The 20,275-nt window shown below is 39.8% G+C and overlaps 3 protein-coding genes across 7 annotated transcripts in view; 1 reads left to right on the top strand and 2 right to left on the bottom strand.

The window, feature by feature from the left end:
* Positions 1-94: 94 nt before the first annotated feature.
* Positions 95-16,318, top strand: LOC111334773 (sodium- and chloride-dependent taurine transporter). Of its 3 annotated transcripts, none has more exons than XM_088739945.1 (13): positions 95-307; positions 4,141-4,272; positions 8,394-8,688; positions 9,450-9,582; positions 10,517-10,651; positions 11,067-11,170; positions 11,846-11,970; positions 12,167-12,279; positions 12,417-12,554; positions 13,754-13,856; positions 14,075-14,175; positions 14,811-14,978; positions 15,848-16,318. In XM_088739945.1, the coding sequence occupies exons 1-13, from the start codon at positions 178-180 to the stop codon at positions 15,953-15,955; spliced, it is 1,785 nt and encodes a 594-aa protein (XP_088596071.1). In that variant the 5' UTR covers positions 95-177; the 3' UTR covers positions 15,956-16,318. The 3 variants fall into 3 exon arrangements, with proteins under 3 accessions (XP_088596071.1, XP_088596073.1, XP_088596072.1); XM_088739947.1 differs by lacking the exon at positions 95-307 and adding an exon at positions 1,328-1,346; XM_088739946.1 differs by lacking the exon at positions 95-307 and adding an exon at positions 1,353-1,490.
* On the bottom strand, positions 1,575-3,709 carry LOC148718621 (uncharacterized). Its single transcript, XM_088739956.1, has 2 exons — positions 3,462-3,709; positions 1,575-3,322 (listed from the first exon to the last, which is right to left on the bottom strand). Exons 1-2 carry the CDS (start codon positions 3,633-3,635, stop codon positions 2,246-2,248), a joined length of 1,251 nt encoding a protein of 416 aa, XP_088596082.1. The 5' UTR covers positions 3,636-3,709; the 3' UTR covers positions 1,575-2,245.
* A 1,114-nt stretch (positions 16,319-17,432) lies between the features above and the next one.
* LOC111334745 (uncharacterized) overlaps positions 17,433-20,275 on the bottom strand; it is a 13,101-nt gene continuing 10,258 nt past the window's right edge. For all 3 annotated transcript variants that reach the window (XM_088739957.1, XM_088739959.1, XM_022940555.2), the window contains one exon: positions 17,433-17,846. The gene's annotated coding sequence lies outside the window, so the exon portion shown is untranslated. The remainder of the gene's footprint in view (positions 17,847-20,275) is intronic.

Genomic DNA, 20,275 nt, shown 5'->3' with positions numbered 1-20,275 from the left:
ATTCATAACAGTACATCCAAATAAATTTACAAAAGCGCGTCGCACGTACTCTCGTGGTCATTGGTCATTCAAATCTTTGAATATGGAAATAATATGGAAATGTACTGCGGCTGTACTCAATGTGAATGAGTAGTTTTTCATCGGCGGACAGTTGAGCTAAACTACTAACGTTTATCAATGGAAAACGATGTCAAAAAGCGGGAAACTTGGAGCAAGACGATCGACTTTGTTCTCGCGCTCGTAGGGTTCTCTGTTGGACTTGGGAACATTTGGCGCTTCCCGTATCTTTGCTATAAGAATGGCGGAGGTGAGTGCAGATAGCGTGACGCCTGTGCATGTTGTTTACTGTAGATCTAGTTGTATTATGCAAGAGTCAAACGGGTGCTTTTGACGTTCTGGCAAAAGTTCTCTTATTCAAATCCGAATATTTTCGAATAAAGCGTGAATAAATTTGTACACTTCGTGCAAAATCCTCTCAGTTAATCTTGTTTTGACATTCATCCACCACTTTAAACTGAGCAGGGGCCTTTATCCGGGCCAGTCACTCAAGTCAATGCCTCGTGTCCGATCACAAATTAACACTCGGCATGTGAACTTTATTCACTGAATTTCGTTTGAGAACTTTACGTACCAGCTAGCGTTGCGATGTGCTCAACAATTTATCTGAAACCGTTTCTTTCAGTTTGCTGAGAGCATGTAAGCAAACGATTTATCTTTTTGGTAAACCTTGTTTTGACCTCCATTGAGGGGCCTTCATTCGTGGGTCAGCCCTGTCAATGCTTTTGTTTTAGGAACATCCGGCTGTAATTTTTATTTGATTAACTTTATTTGATTAGTAGCCTTATGATATACTCTTGCAACGAATCTGAAAACCGTTTCCGCTCTGTCTCGCTGAGAGTAACACATTCCGTGCCAAAAAGACTCAATTCACGCGCGACTGAGAAATCTTTTAAGAATGTTTCTACCGTCTACAACATAACTAGTACTTATGCATAACAGTGACGTCTTTGTACCTTTAGTTTTGGTTTGAGAGCCAGTAGTTTGGTACATTATTCCTCCATCTCCTCTTATATACAAGCTTGAAAGCTTTCAGAGACTAAAATCGTAAATTGTTTGCATGGAAAAATTCAGATATGCAGATTTTCTACAAAACCCCAATTGGATGCAATAGCGCTGCGCGCCAGGTCTAAAAATAGATATGTCATCTTTGGACCCCACGCTGGTTTAGGACAAACACTCGGAGTCTTCACAAGGACGTGTATGCGAAACGTGTCAGAAGCAAGACTATTTTCGCTCAAAAAATGCTCTAACTTTCTAAAATGGTTGCAACTAGGCATTGCTGTTGGGTACGTGTAAAAATGACTCAAGATATCCAGAAAGATTGCCAGATTCGCTTAATCCGCCTAAAGAAATGCTTAAAAACGGTCGGAAAGCCTTCATACCGTTCCCAAAGCCGAAGCATGCATGACTTGGAACTTTGTCAACGCCGGGTAAATGCGTGTTCAAGAAAGAATTTCTTAGTTGATAATGTTAACTACAATACTTATATTTGTGCTGTACACTGAAATCCTTGACAAAATCCTTTTCAAACCGTTTGTTTGATGTGAAGTGTCAAGATGCCATTGTTCCAGTTCTTTCCGAATATATAGAGTCCTAAAGTGCTTACGTCACGTTTCCATAGCACCGGAATTCTGTGGTCTAAACAAACCAATATGGCGTCCCTAGCGTGACACATTGTCGTTGACCTCGAGCACTTCAAGAGCTATAATAGCGCATTTTAAAACTAAAGCCACACTTAAATTAGCTTAAGGGATGGTGAGAGGTAGTCAGAAAAAATAACCTGTGCTGCATGGATTTTGTTTTGGCTCCCTCCCCTTCCCTTTGCATTGCTATCCAAGCCTACTTAAGTGTGGCATAAGTTTTATGCACCTGGGCCCTGTTGAGTAACCAGGATAAGTGTTACCAGCTACCAGTAGCCATTGGTTGCAAAAAAAAAATTGTTTAAGCTTGCTTTCAGGAAGAATGTAATTTATTATTAAGTTACTATGCTAAATGGAAAAATGTGGGTTCTTTATCTTGTGTCTCTATCTGAGTGTAGAATATGTAAAGTTATATTAAGAAATTAATGTATGAAATTTAAAAAAATACCTTTTAACATTAGCTACTGCCTATTTACATTAGCTCCCACTCCCCCCCCCCCCCCCCCCCCCCACTCTGATTATGTCCAGCATCTGTGCACCACTTTTCAAAGTTCTCCCTCGGTAATCTTTGGGAATAGTTGATGAAAGTAAAAATCACTCAAGATAGTAATATTGTGCTCCCAAGATTCCTCTCGTTCAATCTTGATAACAGCACTATCCTTTGTGGTCCATACAACAAAGTAGCAGAATTTGCGCTTTGTCAGGAACATCTGGCCTTGACACTGATGCCAGTAAACATGTGTGGTAGACAGCGTATAATTCCCTTCCTTCTCCTCCAAGTAAAAGTCTTTGTGCTCACAAGCTTCCTTGATTGTCGCATTTCGATGTGTGTAGGGGCACTTACACTCAATCACCGAGTCGTCTCCCACAAGTCCATCAGGGTAAGCACCCAGAACTCCCGACTCGTGTAGCCAAAGGCCAGTCTGTACAGGTGAAAAGTTTGTGATGTTGGTGAAGGATTTCAGGGCCTCAGTCTCATTTTCCTGTCCCCATGCAATTGCTTTAACTCCACTCAAGTTGTATTCCCCAAGTAGTCGCTTGATAAGAGACGGTGTAACTCTTTTTGTCTGGAGGACGGAGCCAAAATTACTAGCAGTCAGGTGGCCTCTACGAGCTTGGTGCCATGCAGGGCTGTTTCGCTGGCCAGCCGTGAGGGTGCTCACAACATTTATGGTTCTCTCCTCTACTTTGGCATTCTCAATCAAGTACTCTAATTGTTTTTCCTTCGTAGATGCCATAAGGAAACCTTCTGAGTAAATGATATCCTCAATCGTCTTGATCGGGAGAGGGGTAGCAGGTTGTGGTTCGGGACTCAAGATCCAGCAGGTCCCTGTAAATTTGCCATAGCGCTTTAGTTCGCTGTACAGCCACATCCGATCTTCTCGGCTAGGATCGCGCGCCAAAGGGCTGTAATCCTTCTTCTTCGGTGGCGCTGGAAACATCTGGCTTGCAGACTGTACGCTTTCTGCCTTTCGCTTTCGTTTCCATTGGCATTCCAGGTCCGTCCTGCTAAGGTTATGGATGCCATAAATAAATATGGCTGCCGTGTGACTGCACTTGAACTCGCCGCGAGGACACTCGCATTCTGTGTTTTTTATTTCAAGGTTTTCATCGAGATAAATCTGATAAAAAGATAATTCGAAACAGACACGTAAGTTGCAATATATATTCCGCAATATAAACATTAAATTGAAGGTGAAATCGGGGTTGGGAGTTCTTCGAATTGAACATACGTGTTGTGATCCCAAATTGGCAACTTACTGTGACTTTGTAGTCCTTATTTTTCATGCTTGCTTGGACTTCACCTTTGATAACTCCCCTGGAATAAATAAAGCTTTGGACATGGTCGGATTTGAAGTGGTTTTCTCCGCGATCAAGCGATTTCCGCTCTCCAGAAAAGAAAGAAACGAGTGAGCATATCGATAAAGACGCCATGTTTGAAGTATGAGTTTAAACTGTTTAGACCAGAAAAAAATGCTGTCATGGCAACGTGACGTCACACTTTAGGACTCTATTTAGTTTCTGTTTTGTCTTTCACCTCGAAAACCTAATCGAAAAACTTAAGCGATTTCTCGTCGTTTCATGATTAAGAAATGCTTATGCGACAGACTGACCGTGTATTTAAAATTATGGAGAGCAATTTCTTCTTATCAATTAAGCATTATTTGCTGATTTAGGGCCTGATTACATGAGCCGGGCTGATTTCTTTTGTTTTGGTGTTCGCCAAAGCGTGAAAACAAAAGAAATCAGCCCGGCTAACCGGGCCAGCCCGGCTCATGGAATCAGGCCCTTAAACAAAATAAACAGGTTTTCTTTGAGAGTTGCAGTCGACGAAGAAGGCCTCTTGCTGATGTGACTTCTATAACATTACACAATACGTTCATGATCTATTCTCTAAATTTCTGTTTTGTTTGCATGTCATGCCGGCTACCTCATGTAGGATGTTTTCTGATCCCGTACCTGATTTGCCTTGTTTTTGCTGGTGTCCCTGTTCTCATCCTGGAAGTTTGTCTAGGGCAGTTTGCGAGTCAAGGTGGAATTACAGCATGGCTGATATGTCCACTTTTTCAAGGTTTGTTTTCTTAAAATTAAAATTAGTTCACAAGCATGTAATAATCTATTTTTATCTTTGGGTTTTGCCCTATTGGGTGTGACAAAATTTATGAAGAAATCGTGATATTTTTTTCTTATCATTTATAACTTTCCTCTTGACTCTGTTAAAAGTACAGAATAAAGGGTGCAAGTTTCTGAAGACACTGTGGTGCTGTGTCGGTGGGTAGGAGGCTAGGGGGCAAGGGGGGAGGGGTGCATAAGAAGATTATTTTGTTTTGTCAACTGAGTTGATAATGAAAATTGGCCATCGTATAGAGTATCTAAAGCTACCGTTTCGAGCGTCTGTTCACCATTACAAGCTCGAAAGAGCGATTACTAATGAAACCCAAGTCTCACTCTAGAACAACCATTACCTCGAGGGAAGAAAAATAAAAATGGTTGATGTAATAATAAGAATACCTTTTATTTTGTTACTGAGTGTTGACATCTTGCTAGCGGCAAGGAAGACGATGACCTCAGTATATTGAAGAGTTATAGTTGTGCGACATTACACTGAGCCTCTACAGTTTTCTGTCGTTCACTCAAACTAGTCCACTCATATATTCCCTTAGCTCCGGTTGGAGCATAGGCCATTAACCACTTCCGTCCTCCATCGGGTTCTGTCCTGGGCAAATCTTCCTAAAGTGGCCCAAGTGTGGCCCCAGTTTCTCATTTGGGACTCTACACCTCTTCTCCAGGAGTTCCTGGGACGACCCCTCTTTCTCTTGCCCTGAGGGTTCCAACGTAGTGCCTGCCGGGTGATGTTGTTAGCCGGTTTCCTTAGGATGTGACCTATCCATCTCCACTTTCTCTTTGAGATCTGAGTTATGATTGGTTCCTCGCCTGCTAATTCCCACAGCATCTCGTTCGTTACCCTGTCAGTCCAACTGATTTTTAAAATTCGCCTAAGGCACTTATTGACGAAGGTCTGCAATTTCTGGGACGTTTGGTTAGTTGTTCTCCACGTTTCAGAGCCATAGAGGAGGACTGCTTTGACATTGGTGTTAAAAATTCTAAATTTGGTTCTCCGTGAGATGACATGGGAGGACCACACTTTCCTCAGCATATTGAAAGCTACTCTGGCTTTGTTTATCCTGACCTTGATATCTTCATCGGAACCTCCGTCAATGCTGACTACACTGCCTAGGTAGACAAAAGATGTTACTTCCTCCAAGATGGTATCCCTCACTTTAACTGGTCTGTTGTTGGTGCAGTTGACCTTCATAACCTTGGTCTTACTCACATTCGGATGCAGGCCTAACTTGATGGAATTAGCTGTTAGCCGTGCTGTTTTGTCCTGCATTTGTTGGTTGTTACTTGACACCAGGGCGATATCATCAGCAAACTCTAGATCTTCAAGTTGCTCCAATAAGTTCCACTGGATCCCATTTCGCTGTTCTCTAGTTGTTTCCTTCATGATCCAGTCCATAGCAAGTAGAAACAAAAACGGTGCCATCAAACAACCCTGCTTGACCCCAGTGTTGACCGCGAAGCTATCTGACAATCCACTAGCATGAAGGACTCTGCAAGTCATCTTATCATAGGAATTTTTGATGATTCGAATGAATTTCCCTGGTATGCCATAGTGTCTCATAAGGCACCAAAGAACACTTCTATCGAGGCTATCAAAAGCCTTTTCAAAGTCGATGAAATTAACGTAAAGAGAAGTGTTCCATTCAATTGACTGCTCAATGATTATCCTAAGTGTGGCTATTTGGTCGATACAGGAATGGTCCTTCCTGAAGCCAGCCTGCTGATCTCTTAGTGTAGCATCCACAGCCCCCTGAAGACGAAGCAAGATAATTCTGTTCAGCACCTTGCCTGCCGTTGACATCAAGGATATACCTCTGTAATTCTTGCACTCCCGGCGGTCACCTTTCTTTGGCAGTTTTACAATGTAGCTCTCGTTCCAGTCCTGGGGCATCTCCTCCTCTTCCCATATCTTTCCAAGCAAGCCATAGAGGATATCTGCTGATAGGTCGGGGTCAGCTTTCAGGGACTCTGGAGGTATGTTATCTGGGCCAGCTGCTTTCCCTGACTTAAGCATCTTGATAGAGCGCACAATCTCTAATTTGGATGGCTTCCCGCAGTTCACATTCAGCTCAGCTGAAGCCTCCGGTATTATTGGAAGTTCTGGCGGGGGAGGACGATTGAGGAGATCATTGAAGTATTGTGCCCACCGCTTAAGCTGCTCATCTTCCCTAGTCAAGATATTACCTTCTTTGTCCTTTACTTGGCTGCTAGTCTGTTGAAATTTACCCGCCAACTTCCTGGTGGTATCATAGAGGTCCCTCATATTGCCATGTGCTGCAGCCTCTTCTGCCTTCGTCGCTAGGGTATCATAATATTCCCTTTTATCTTGTTTGATCTTACGCTTTACTTCACTGTTTGCTGCCTCATACCTCTTGTGTGCCTCTGCCTTTTCTCTCCTTGTCCTGCTTCTGTTGTACTCTTCCTTCAGATGTTTTCTTTTGCTGATAGACCCCATGGTTCCTGGTGTAATCCATTCCTTGTGCTCAGCTGTCTTAGTCCCTAATACTTCTACACATGTTCTGTTAATACTCTCTTTGATGTCACTCCATTCATCCTCTATATTCAGATCTTGTAGGGGCTGAAATCTGTTAGACAACGACAACCGGAAGCTCTGTACTGTATCACTATCCATGAGGTAGTGCACATTGTACTTTATCCTTGGATTTCGTGGTTGATAGTTACGCTTCAGCTTTAATCTGACTCTGGCAACTAGGAGGTGATGGTCTGATGCAGCGTCTGCACCTCTCTTGACGCGTGTATCCAATAAAGATCGCCTGAACTTCTGTGAGATGCATATATGGTCTATTTGATTTTCTGTTACGTGGTCAGGCGATACCCATGTTGCCTTGTGTGCTGTTTTGTGCGGGAACAAGCTTCCTCCGATGACAAGGTTGCAGTCTGCGCAAAAGTCTGCGAAACGTTCACCATTTTCATTTATTGTCCCCAGACCATGTTTACCCATAATCTGCTCGTATCCTCTGTTATTCTCTCCTATCTTTGCGTTAAAGTCACCCATTATCATTACAAGATCTCTTTCCTTCGCTTTGTCAACTATTTCAGTAAGCACACCATAGAAATCATCCTTGTCCTCCTTAGTTGAATCATTTGTTGGAGCATAGCACTGGATAATATGTGCGGTTATCTTCTTATGTTTGGTCCTGAACCTGGCAGTGATAATTCTAGAATTTATAGGTTCCCATGAGATCATGGCTCTACGAGATTCTGATGTTAACATGAATGCGACACCCTCAGTGTGTGGTGCTCCGTCGTCCTGATGGCCTGAATATATGATAGTTGTGCCATCTGCCAGTTTCATCTCTCCTGATGAGGTCCAGCGTGTTTCGCTCAGTCCGAGGATTGATAACTTGTACCTCTTCATCTCATGCGCTATGATGGTAGCACGGCCTGGTTGGAACATAGTTCTCACGTTCCACGTGCCTAATAGGGATGCTGACTTAGGAGAAAGAAGAGCAATCGGCTGTGTAGGATCCTGACGGCTTTCCCTACGCTGCGTCATATGCTGTCTGTGTGACGACCCCCTATTCCCCAAGTCGATGGTTAAGTTAAAATTGATCAATGATTCTGTAATCCGTTACATCCACTGCACGGGGGATTAGCCTATGCAGCTTCACCAGAGCCCTGTTAGCCAGCATTACCTGTTTCCACCTCTCACGACGAGGACGTAGGGTTGGACTTTGAGAGGCTTTGAGAGTCCACTCAGTCTAACAAAAATATCAATAGCAAATGGCTTTCACGGCTTTCATGAAAGAGAGCAAGGCTAGGGGGTGAAAGATCTGTCCACAATTAGGCTTTTGTTTCTGCTTTTTGTCGTCAGGAAACAAAAGTACTTTCAAACTTGTAAGATAAAACAATTCTGCCTCCTTTGATAACAGGCAATAGTGCGTGAATTCGGATAATCTGCTTCGTCTTGGCTTGTTAGCGAAACTTGCTGAGAATTATTGGTTAGATATCTATGAGGATTCTTGAGTTCTCTTGAAAAGGATATTGAATGCCCCAAGCCCCTAAAGCGTAGTTTAAAAAAAAATTTGAAATTTTATTTAATTGCAGGCATTGGATGGGCAAGTGTTATCATCGTCCAGTTTTTAAACATTTACTACATTGTCATCCTTGGATGGGCTCTGTTTTACATGTTTGCGTCTTTCCAATCCGAGCTCCCTTGGTCTCGCTGTGGCAATGAATGGAACACGCAGAATTGTGTTGACTATATCACATCTGAAAAAGGCTCCAGCTTAACCAATGCCACAGTCATACCAACCGTAATGGCGAACATGTCGAATATGTCAACAGTGCCAACTGCTGTGGCAAAGGTAGCTAAGGTGTCTGCGAGTGAGGAGTATTTTGAGTAAGTGTCGCTAAGTATTAACCCTTTGACTAACAACTAATTTCTCCTTACAATATCACCCCCTCATCACAAGGAAATAAATAGTCACCAACTAGAGAAGCTATTGATTGTTAAACAAATTTTCCTTGTCAGCACCGTACGAAATCTCTAGAGAACAGTATGTTTTATTTGCAAAAAAGTGGCGGATCCAGACCTTGAGCCATGTGTGTGTGTGTGTGTACACACACCTTTTTTTCCCTCTGCGTTTATTTTTTCCCAAAATAAGGAAGGGGGAGGACGGGCCTCCTGGGCCCCTTCCGTAGATCTACCACTGCAAAAGATTAAGGGAAGTGTCCTAATGTTTTGAGTTTTCTTTTCGTGGGGAACAAGGTACGTTGAAAGTAAACCAAAACATAATAGCTATGCCAGGCTAGGTGAAACAGGAAGAGACAAAACACACCATCGATCAGTAAAGGTAAAGAGGCAAGGCTAGCGAAGGATGATGATTAAGACCGTTTGCAACTGACGCGGTAAATTTTGCAAAAGCCAATGCTAAACAAAAAAATTAATCATAAAAGTTTTCACGTCACGGACCAATTGATCACTAGTAGATAGGCCGGTCAGTCATTCGGTCATTTGATTGGGCAGGATAAGGAGAACAAGCGTTATTTTCAGGCAACTTATCAATTTTAACAGTTAAACAAATATATCCAGTAGGTAGGTTCATAAGTCAACCTGGTCCCGCAATGATTTTAAGTTTCAATTTTTACTTCACTTTCTAGACATAGAGTTTTAAAGCTGAGCAGTGCTTTGGATGAACCGGGCATAGTGAACTGGGATGTAGCTTTGTGTCTCTTGTTGGCTTGGATTATCTGCTACCTCTGTGTTTTTAAAGGTGTCAAATCCACAGGCAAGGTGAGGGAGCTGTTATCTAAACATCTTCAAGTTTTTCGCTATCTTAAGTTGCCTCTCATAAAGACTTCTGTTGCTGATAAAAATTTTCCGTTTAGTTGTAGTTGATTTCTAATGCGGAGACCTATCCAACTTTTTCTTTCTGGCTGATAGTCTTAAGGTCAAGGTTTGCAAATGGAACATGCTTCCACAGGATTTTCCTCAGTGCACTCGTATGTCAGTGTCCTCGAGAAATGATTTTTAAGTGTATCCTCCGGAAACCTAAGATCGAAACAGTCAAGGAAGAACTAAACTATTCTCAGTCATGAATCTGGCGCTTCTATCTGGCCTGCAATACATATCCTTTCACTAAATAGTTTCATAGAATAATCTAAATATAATACAAAAATGCAACTGATTCAAAGTTGATACTTTTTTTCGTCTTGTCACCATGAGGAATCAAACCTCAGACCTACGCGTTCCATTACTCTACCATTGAGCTTAGGAGAACTCTGTGGTAAGCTACGCCATTACAGTTCATTTGATACACATCCTGCAAGGATATACAGCGTTGAGAGCTTCGTATGAGTAAACAGAATAGGAAAGAGCCCGGAAATTTCCTAGATAAGGAGAGATCTTTCATAATAAGGTTAGTCTGGATAAAGAATTTTTCGAATGACTGTCGTAAAATAAAACCCAAAGTTGATCAGAGCAAAGGTGTAAGATCACAAACAATTAATTAACTTGTACGACGCACTTGATTTGGTCGTGAGGATGGCGCGGGTTTTCTTGACCAGTCATGAAGCACGCTGAAGTTAATCTAGTGCGATCTCGATTATGTTCGAATTAGAAACCTCTCTTTCTCGGAGTTCGATTTAACCGCGTCACTCATACGGTACGGTATGTGAATAGCGAACAAATTTTAGCTCTATCTTTACAGAAATGTTTTCTTTTACAGGTTGTCTACTTCACTGCGACATTTCCTTATGTACTTTTGACGATTTTGCTTGTTCGAGCCGTCACTTTACCTGGTGCTGCTGATGGGATCAAGTTTTACCTTACTCCAAATTTTACTCGACTGGCTGATGGTCAGGTGAAAATTTATGAACAAAATATTAGATGAGCCAAGACACAAGAAATTATTTTGTTAGTTATAGCTTTAATTATTAAAAACTGGATCATTAGATAATGCAGTTTAAGACTTTTTATTGGGTTAGCCATTATGGTATATGAGCCAATATACCATAATCTCATATCTGTACATGGAAACATCCGGTTTCTTCTTACAAAATAAAGTCAAGAAGATTTGTCTAATATCTTGGGAGCGTTTTTATTAATAAAACAATTATTCCACTCGCGCTTGTTGGATATGAAATGATTATAGCCAACTCGGCGCTACGCGCCTCGTTGGCTATCTATCATCTCATATCCAACGCGCGCTCGTGGAATAATTGCTAACTATAACACTTAGCTGACTACTTACTCTTAGTTGTTCTTCAAACTCACAGGTGTGGTTGGACGCTGGAACGCAAGTGTTTTTCTCCTATTCCATTGGCCTTGGAACGTTAATTGCCCTCGGGAGTTACAACAGATTCCATCACAACTGTTACAGGTTAGAAAACAAATGAAAAGTAGCTTGGTATCTTTGCCGACGTTCTGATAACTTCCAACAGTTCTAGCTGAGATGTTAAGGCCTTTTTTATGAGATTACATTCAGAAAATTTGAGTTTTCAATAAGCAAATTTGCTTGCATTTTTTAACACTCGAGGTTGCCATGGAGAATCTAAACTAAATATGCAGTATTTCCATTGATTAAATTTTAGAGTGAAAGAGCCAAAGGGGTCGATTATCAGACTCCATTTAAAACCTTTTTTTTTCATGGAACGCAAATACAATTATTTAGCGACTGGGCTAAATATCGAATTGCTTTGAGTTTCCTTTACTTCGCTCTGTGATTGATCCAAAAAACTCGCACCACCATCTCGACCAGTCAAATACAAGACTAAAGCCAATCTCAACTTGGTTATTCGCGTTTTCCCGCGCTTTAAGCAGGGTGCATGATTTTATTTTGAGTTTTCATTGTTTAGCGATGATTCAATTCTTGTTGGTAGCTGTGATTACTTTGGTTTTGGTTGTCGACCTTCAATTGAAAACTGCTCTAACTAACTCAAGTAAAAGCAAACGTGTACGCTTTCATGTCTTAGCTATTCAGCGAAAAATTAATGTCAAACAATTTAACTTAATAATTAAAGGAAAAACACTCAGATAAATGTAATTTCTTGCATAGGGACAGCATAATATTTGCTTGCGTAAACAGTGGAACAAGTTTCTATGGCGGTTTTGTGATATTCTCGGTTCTTGGCTTCATGGCTCAGAAGCAAGGAGTGGAAGTGAAGGACGTGGCAAAAGGAGGTAAGAAAAGACACTGCTAGCCAGGATAGAGCAATTTTTCCTCTCTTTGTACTCTGTTGGTGACGACTGATTCCCCCTTCGTCCGCCCCTGAAAACCACGTGATCCCCCTCTCCAATCATCCACCCCTCCTCCGCTGTCCCCCTTCCCCCCAAACTGGTTAACTGGTCGTAACTTACCAAATCTGCTCCTCCCTAGGTCCAGGACTTGCATTCATCGCTTACCCAGAAGCTGTAGCGCAGATGCCTTTAGCCCCTCTATGGTCGGTTCTGTTTTTCTTCATGGTCTTCTTATTGGGACTCGACAGCGAGGTTCGAGAATGAATTTACTAATAATCAAACTTTTAAACTGGACGTCACAGGTGATTAACGCATTTGTGCATAAACATTGCAGAAAATATGAAGACGCAAATTGTAGCATTAACTTCTCCTTCTTGTTTTATTTCAAGTTTGTAGGCATTGAAGGGTTTGTTACAGCCATTGTGGACCTGTTCCCGAAACAATTAAGGCGTGGTTACCGTAAAGAGATGTTTATTGCATTCATGTGCAGTATTTGGTTTTTCATCGGACTGTCCATGGTTACTAAGGTACCTTTAAAAGCATTAAACAAAAAATTAATTTTTTGGTGTCATAGCTTTGAGGAACTGACCCACGAGCAAGTCATTAATTTTAGCGTTGCAGGACGCTCGTTTCTCCGCTCGCAGGAAGATTTGAGACTGTTCGGGTAGTTATCTATTGATATTCAATGACTGGTGCCAGGTTGTCCTGGGGCCTGGCACTAGTAATCTGTATTTGACCCCTGACAGACTTCTCACTGACTCGCGGCTCAAGGTGTCGTACTTTTCCGCCGGTGGAGAAACGCTCCCGCGGGCGATCGAGGTACACACTGATCTTACACATGGCTCAACTTTTGAATTTCAAATTCCTGGTTAATAAAACCCTGATCAAAAGCCTTTGTAGAGTTTTACCTAATTAAAATTCCTTTGAAGAGATCGATAATGTACCAAAAATAGAACTTACAACCGAGCGATTTTTATGAGGAAACGCAAACCCTTCAGATTATATCCCTGCAATAATGGAGTATGTTTACAAACATCGGTGTTGTGCATTTGCCCCTGTTCTAAACGGATTTAGTATAATTTCAGAGCTGAGCAAAGAGTTTCCAGCAATCTGATTGGTCGAGCGGTTCCTTATATGACGCTATATAAACCGCTCCACGCGGTTTATATAAAATGTTAAAATAAAAGGTTAATAAATGTTACTAAAATGTTATGATTTTAGAAAATTCTCTGTTGTTCAGCTCTGAAATTATACTAAAACAATTATTCGCCTCAGGTTCGGTGAATATTGTCGAATAATCCCCTCGACTTCGTCTCGGGGATTATTCGACGATACTCACCGAACCTGAGGCGAATAATTGTTAAATACAAATGAGCTCTGAGTTTTATCAGTTTTCCTGTAATCCTAAACATGCTAAAAACAACATTATTATCATGGTGAAGTCGTAAAAAAAAACTCTCTGTCAGAGCTTATTCAAATATATTTTCACTGCTATCAGTGAAGAAGCAACTATTTAAGATAGCTGTTCGATTTTTATAGAAATAAAATCTCACAGGCCGTGAGGATTCCAATCAGTTTCGACTTCCTAGGCATTGATCAACCATACTATGAGCAACAGAGAACACGCTAGCGAACTCGGTCATACCCAAGGTCCATTTCCATTCACACTTTTGTGGAATGTTAATTAGTCTGAGAGTTGCATTAAATTTTGGCTTTTTTTTCTTAGGGCGGGATGTACGTCTTTCAACTTTTTGACAATTACTCAGCCAGTGGCTCTGCTCTTTTGTGGATTGCCCTTTTCCAAAGTATAGCCATTGGTTGGATCTATGGTAAGAATTACCTGAATTGACAAAAAAGTGGTATTTTGTATAAATGTAGGTTATACCACGTTTTTCAATAGTTTGACCTCCTTTGTACGTTTAGATAAGTTAGGGGCAGTGCGATTCCGCGGTCCCCGTTTTCTTCCATCACGAATGCCATATTCCATTAACTCTTCTTGTCCCAGTATCTTTTATGAACCGGCCCATTTCTATTGGTGTTCCGACAGGTGGGGAACGTTTCTATGACGATATGGAGAATATGATTGGTTTTCGTATTAACCCGTGGCTCAAGTGGTGTTGGTCGGTATTCACGCCTATTTTCTGTTTGGTAAGACAAAATTTTCAGTTTTCAGTCTTTATCATTCTCAGTTTCATATAAGAAACGTTATTTAAAGGTAAAAAAAAAACAGCAGCAACAATGATTTAATGAGATACGTGTACAATAGCCCTGACGTTTGGCGGGTTGACAACTGGGTCCAGAGGGCCTAGCTCGAGTCTTGGCAAGGATTTAAATCTTTATCTAAGGAGGTCTTCGTTCTAGAACAATTTCATTCTGTAACGTTTCTTAATATTTTTGTTGTTTGATTGTCGGCGTTGATTCGTCTCTTTGGCAAGTTAAAAAAAAAAATACGTTTCAGAGCCATCGTAAATTGCGGACAAGTTTTTAGAGCTTTGTAGAAAGACACATTTTAAGATGCTGATTGCAATTCTGTGATAAAAATGGGGTCACCAAACTCGTGTTAAGTACGTTAGAGATACATAAAGGACAAAAAAGGGTGTTTCAAGGTTGCTGGTAACCTTAATTGGTAAAGAAATAACTTATTTTTTAAAGTCAATTTCAAGGAAATGAAATAAAAAGAGTTGAAGCTACAGTCATCAAAGAGAAGCTTTTCACAAAATTGATAAAAAAAATCATTTCGAGCACTTTGAGGATTTTGTTTTGTTTTGTTTTTTTGTCCGCAGGGTGTCTTTATTTTTAGTCTAGTGACGTACTCGCCTCTAGAATACAGCGGCTACAAGTACCCTGACTGGGGAGAAGCCATCGGCTGGATCATGGCTTTGTCTTCAATTGTGTGCATTCCAGTTGTGATGGTATACAAGTTGGCCACAACACCAGGCTCCTTAAGAGAGGTAACCACTACTAAAGTGTTCATTAACCTTTAAAAGGAAATGCGTTGCTGGCACAATGTTTGGAAAACAAACGTTCTAACCTCGAATACGATGCGCGAATGAAAGAAACGTCGGTCCCTGTTTGATTTGTAAGAATTCCAAATGAAAGAGGTCCGAATTCCTTGCCCGTCAATACCCCTTATTTTCCCTTGAACATACCTAATAGAGTTTTAATAATAAGATTTTTGCATGTATTGGAAGGACTGTAACACTTGAAACTTGCTGTGGTCATTGAATTGTAAAATTCTGTTGGTGTAGATCAGTAAGTGCTTGGGCTTTATTGCAGAGTCCGCAGTGGTAAACATTCCAGCTCTAGCCAGTTATTGCCTTCATTGACGAGACACTTGTGTCTCTCTCCATCGAGTACTACCAAACTCACCTCCTCCCACCCAGCCCTGAATGTATCAGCCATTTTAATGATTAACTCTACGTTCCGGCAGACCTGGCCTTGACTTAATCAGTTGAGATCCAAGTATTTCGATGACGTGACGTATCTTCGGATGACATAACTCGCTATACGTACACATACTTATTACCGAGTGATGTCAGACATCTTATGTATGAAGTTGTAATGAATATTCCTTAACGGAAAAAATAATCTGTTACAACTTGTGTCACTCCCAACGAGTGACTTCCTAGCTCAGTTGGTAGAAGAGGCCGACAAGTATCTGGAAGACGCCGGTCGCGTTGAAGCTTGAATCTTTTCAGGCTTTTTTCTTGCAATGAATAAAATTGCAGTTTACTTGCGAGGATTATTTCTTTTCATGATCTCTTACAACACCTAAAGATCAAGCTAAAACTCATGTATTTTTATTCATTTTCGTTGACAGCGTTGGGATACCCTGACCACACCCAGTTTAAAGAATCAGTCCCCAGAGGCTAACGGCCACAACTTCTCTCAGGAGTCGTACAAACTCCGTGACAAGGCATCGCTTTGAGGGCTTTGAGTGACGGCGTACCTGTTGTATTCTTACTGTATCAGTTTTACATTTTTGTACCTTAATTTTCAGAGCAACTTTCTTTCAACATCAACTGGATTGTACCATTGTAAAATCCCAATTCCCCTCTGTGACTATTTTAATCAATGTATGAACTGTTATGCAATGGACATCCTTTCGAGAAATGTTTACACACAAATCCTCAATTGTACCAAATAATTCTTTTGCTTACGCAATTATGGTGGTAAGGAAATATTTATCAAGCTACTTTTATAACTTCTATTACTTACATGAATGTAATGATGTGAATGTTTTCATCAAATTTCAAGAACTGAAAAAAAGTGTAGGATTGTTTTATTACTATTTTAGTGTCATCATTCATCTTTCCTTTCCTTTCCTTTAGCTTTCTTCCTGCTCTACCCTTCATGAACACCTGTCTTTATAATTTGTATTTCAAAGTTGTACAGGTGGGCCAGAATTCTAAGAAGAATCAAGCGAGTAGTTTCTCTGCGAGAACGTAGGCTGTTAGGGACTAATAGCATTCGTACATTTTTAAGGGAAACACGTAAAGGGTTGTCTTTTTATTAATATCAATAGAAGAATGAAATTGGATAAATAAAACTAAAATAATTACCAAAAATTAATCCATAAATATCTGGGATTACCATAAATATCTGGGATACACTGGGATTAACTAGGGCTTAACTTCTCTTAAGGAGCTGAAGTAAAAACTTCAGACAATGTTCCAATAACTCGCGTTACTTCATTGCAAAAATATTAGGCTTGAGTTCAAATTTTTTTAATCGAGCAATGAATAGGGATGACTCCTTCGGCCAGAAACAAAAATTTGTTTTTCTATTATTAATAATTTTTCTTCGTTAAAAAAATGTACAAATTTAGTCCTAAACCTTAACATTATTTTTGGTGTTACTCAATCTTCTTTCCTGTGTTACATTCGGAAACTGGCTGCTTTAAAGATCTTTTATCCTATAAAAAAAGTACCGGGTCAAAAATATCGATTACTACAGCAAAAAAATTCTAAAATCAAATTTTGACGATAAATTGAAATTAGGAAAACTTTATCTTGCTATGGTACTTTTGGTTAAAAATTCTTATTAAGCATCTTTTCGTGCAAAAATTACATTTAAAAGAAAAGTCAAATTTAAAAGTTCAGTACGAGGAGATTCGGCATAAAGTTTCATCAATTTTTTTTCTCACGAGACGCTGTTTAAATAGCTTTTGGAGGAAAAAAATTGGAGGGAAATCTTTTTAAACTTTTTGCCGAAAAAGTTGTCAAGGGAAACGCTGTGCAAATGTTACTAAATTTTCCCGCCAAAAGACAGTATATACACGAAAATTTTTTCTAGACACCTTTTTAAAAGATTATTACTTATTTACTTATTATTAAAGAGAATTTAATAAATAAAATGATTTTTTTGATGCAACACGTGTGAATGATAATAAAAGATAATATATATTACACAAAAACTGACTGTTTATTAGCAGATTACAAAAATAATTCATGAGAACAACAAGTTACATTTACTTTGTTGTTAATCTTACAAAATATTCAGAAAATTTAAAAAAATTTTAAAAAAATTGGCGCATGCGTATTTTGGGCGCCGTATTTTTAAGTTTTTTGGCGGGAAAATATAATTTTGATAAACAGCCTCTGGCATAGATCAACCGTGCACAAAAATTGCAAAAAAAAAAAAAAGAAGTTTGTCTTCGAGTACTAAGTTTTTTTTTGTATACACATCTTAGTTATGACTTCCCGTATTCTAGAGAGAAATGCGCCGTCTCTTGAGTTCCTCCGAATTAATCTTGCCCTTCGCTTTGATCATAGTCTTCTACATTCACCTCATGATTGTAGCATCATAGATCAGTCAGTCTGCAATAAGAAAAGGAGACAACAAATCAACAAATGTTGGTGATGGATCCTTTGACAATAGAGACTGAACGTGAGTCACTTGACTAAAACCAATTTCTAACGTAGTTGGTAATGCTATACGAGGAACCCAACAGGACTTAAATCATGAAGCGCCCGATGACTGTGCAGAGTACGTGGACATTAACCTAGATCTAATATTAAATTGATTACAATTTAGAGAAACATTTCCCATGAACTTGAGGAATTTGGTTTTTCTTGTCTAAATTTGTTCGAGTTGAATTATCCGCTCTCTTCTCCTTGAATTCAGAGACTGACCCATGCAATATCGAGCTTCCGTTATTTGATTTTTCAAGCTACGCTAAGAAATTTACTCGCACTTCAATCACAACCTACATCTGTAAGTTATGACTGAGATTATGACGAGTTTCAAATAAAATTTACCACACATAAATCAACTATCTGCAAATTTAAATCACGCTTGCTATCATTTTCAGGGTCAAGAACAATATTTAAAGCGACAAAATATTGTCCTCTTGCGCATATTTCCGGCGATCAAACCCCAAAAGAGGAAGAATCGACGTATTCTTGCAAAAGTTCTGTCTGTGCCGAATAAATCAAAAGTCACAAATCCTAATGCACAAACACTGGTGAATATTTGAATCACAATAAAAAAATGAACCCCCAAAGGCATTTCCAGGAATGAAAAACTCGGAAAATATTTGTTCTTAAATTAAAATCTGTCCCTGAATACTTTTAATAGAAAGTATCGCCTCCGTTAAAAGATTTCAGCTGAGAAGATTCGGCGGCGAATTAGATCTTGTGAATAGTATTTGAAATAAAAGATTCCTTTAACAAATTCAATGCTTCTGAATTTTTATTTTTTTAGGCAAGATTTACTTCTTTCATAAAATAGGAAAATAGCAGAAAACAATAGATTACCTTCAGAACTAAGGATATGTCTTAATATAATAATGGGGAAGTATTTTGTATTTTTATTTATTTGCATTTATTTGTATTTACGATTAGTATAATTTCAGAGCTGAGTAAAGAGTTTCCAGCAATCTGATTGGTCGAGCGATTCCTTATATGACGCTATATAAACCGCTCCACGCAGTTTATATAAAATGTTGAAATAAAATGTTAATAAATGTTACTAAAATGTTAAGATTTTAGAAATTTCTCTGTTGTTCAGCTCTGAAATTATACTAAACAATTATTCGCCTCAGGTTCGGTGAATATTTAGTAAATAAACCCCTTCGGGCGGCTGGTATGTCGGCTGATAATGTCCGTGGCTGGGAGATTGTCCGAAAATGAATATTTGGCCGAGAAGCGAAGCTTCGAGGGCAAATATGAAATTTTGAGGACAATCTCTCAGCCAAGGACATTATCAGCCGACATACCAGCAAGCAAGAACGGGGTTTATTTATTTTATAACCCTCCCATTAATTTTCACATCGCAATTAAACTGCGCGTAACTACAGTAAAAAAGCCAGTGGTGATCTGATGGCGAATGCGCGTGATTGACGCAAGCAAGCAAGTACATTTGATTGGTTTAAATAACTTCATTTTCAGTGTGATTGGACCAAAACTTGACAAGCTGTCATTTGAAATTAACTCTCACAACGCTCCTTAGATCAAGAACTCGAAACCTTGGCGCTTTTGGTTCACATTTTCCGACGTGCTGTTCAAAAACTTGACTAGAAAGAAATGTTTATCAGTCTCAGGAAAAAATCAGATCATTTCAATTGTCACTGTTTGGTTTCCTTCCATGTAATAGGAGAACGGAAAAGTTGAAACTCTTGTGTTGCCTATGTTCCTTTTTCTCGGAAAAAATCGGAGGACAAATATCGACGCGGACGGGGGTTATCGAGTGATAACTGTCCTGTGATTTTGGACCACGTGACGTAAAGTAACCAACAAAATCGCGCCAAAATTAATGGGTGGGTTATAATGTCGAATAGTCCCCTAGACTTCGTCTCGGGGATTATTCGACGATATTCACCTCGCCTTCGGCAGTTTAACAGATAGCTAGTTTGAATGGGGCCTGTGAACACCCACCCATCCTACCTCAGGGGGAGACGTCCACCACACAGTAATCTCGTGCGTGGGAAATTAACGTCTCCCACCCCAAACCCTGCAGGAGACGGGGCCTACGGTTTATCCGTCCTTATCCTAGAAGACTAGGATATCTATCCATTTCTTGATATTATAGAAAGGTAGCAAATTCTCCTCAGTTATTTTAAGACCATGAGTATTGATCCTGCCAGGGCTCGTACCATGAAAATCTTTCTATTTTTTTTATTGCTATTCCATTACTCACTTCTTTGGCTACATGATCTTTAGCGTCAATATTATCTTCGGGTAACACCCACGATGTGATATCTTTTTTTCTTAAATTAGGATCAAGACTACAAAATACAGTATTTGGT

The sequence above is a fragment of the Stylophora pistillata genome, chromosome 12, assembly GCF_964205215.1.
Source record: "Stylophora pistillata chromosome 12, jaStyPist1.2, whole genome shotgun sequence".
NCBI lineage: Eukaryota > Metazoa > Cnidaria > Anthozoa > Scleractinia > Pocilloporidae > Stylophora > Stylophora pistillata.
Note: the sequence above shows the minus strand (reverse complement) of the source record. Positions and strands in the feature narration are given on the sequence as shown.

Bases quoted from the DNA above. Each gene is read 5' to 3' on its own strand.
- LOC111334773 (XM_088739945.1), top strand. From the start codon at position 178: ATGGAAAACGATGTCAAAAAGCGGGAAACTTGGAGCAAGACGATCGAC. The intron at 10,652-11,066 runs GTGAAAATTTAT...TCAAACTCACAG, and splicing joins CTCGACTGGCTGATGGTCAG to GTGTGGTTGGACGCTGGAAC. The intron at 14,979-15,847 runs GTAACCACTACT...TTTCGTTGACAG, and splicing joins CACCAGGCTCCTTAAGAGAG to CGTTGGGATACCCTGACCAC.
- LOC148718621 (XM_088739956.1), bottom strand. From the start codon at position 3,635: ATGGCGTCTTTATCGATATGCTCACTCGTTTCTTTCTTTTCTGGAGAG. The intron at 3,323-3,461 runs GTAAGTTGCCAA...TCTTTTTATCAG, and splicing joins ATAAGGACTACAAAGTCACA to ATTTATCTCGATGAAAACCT.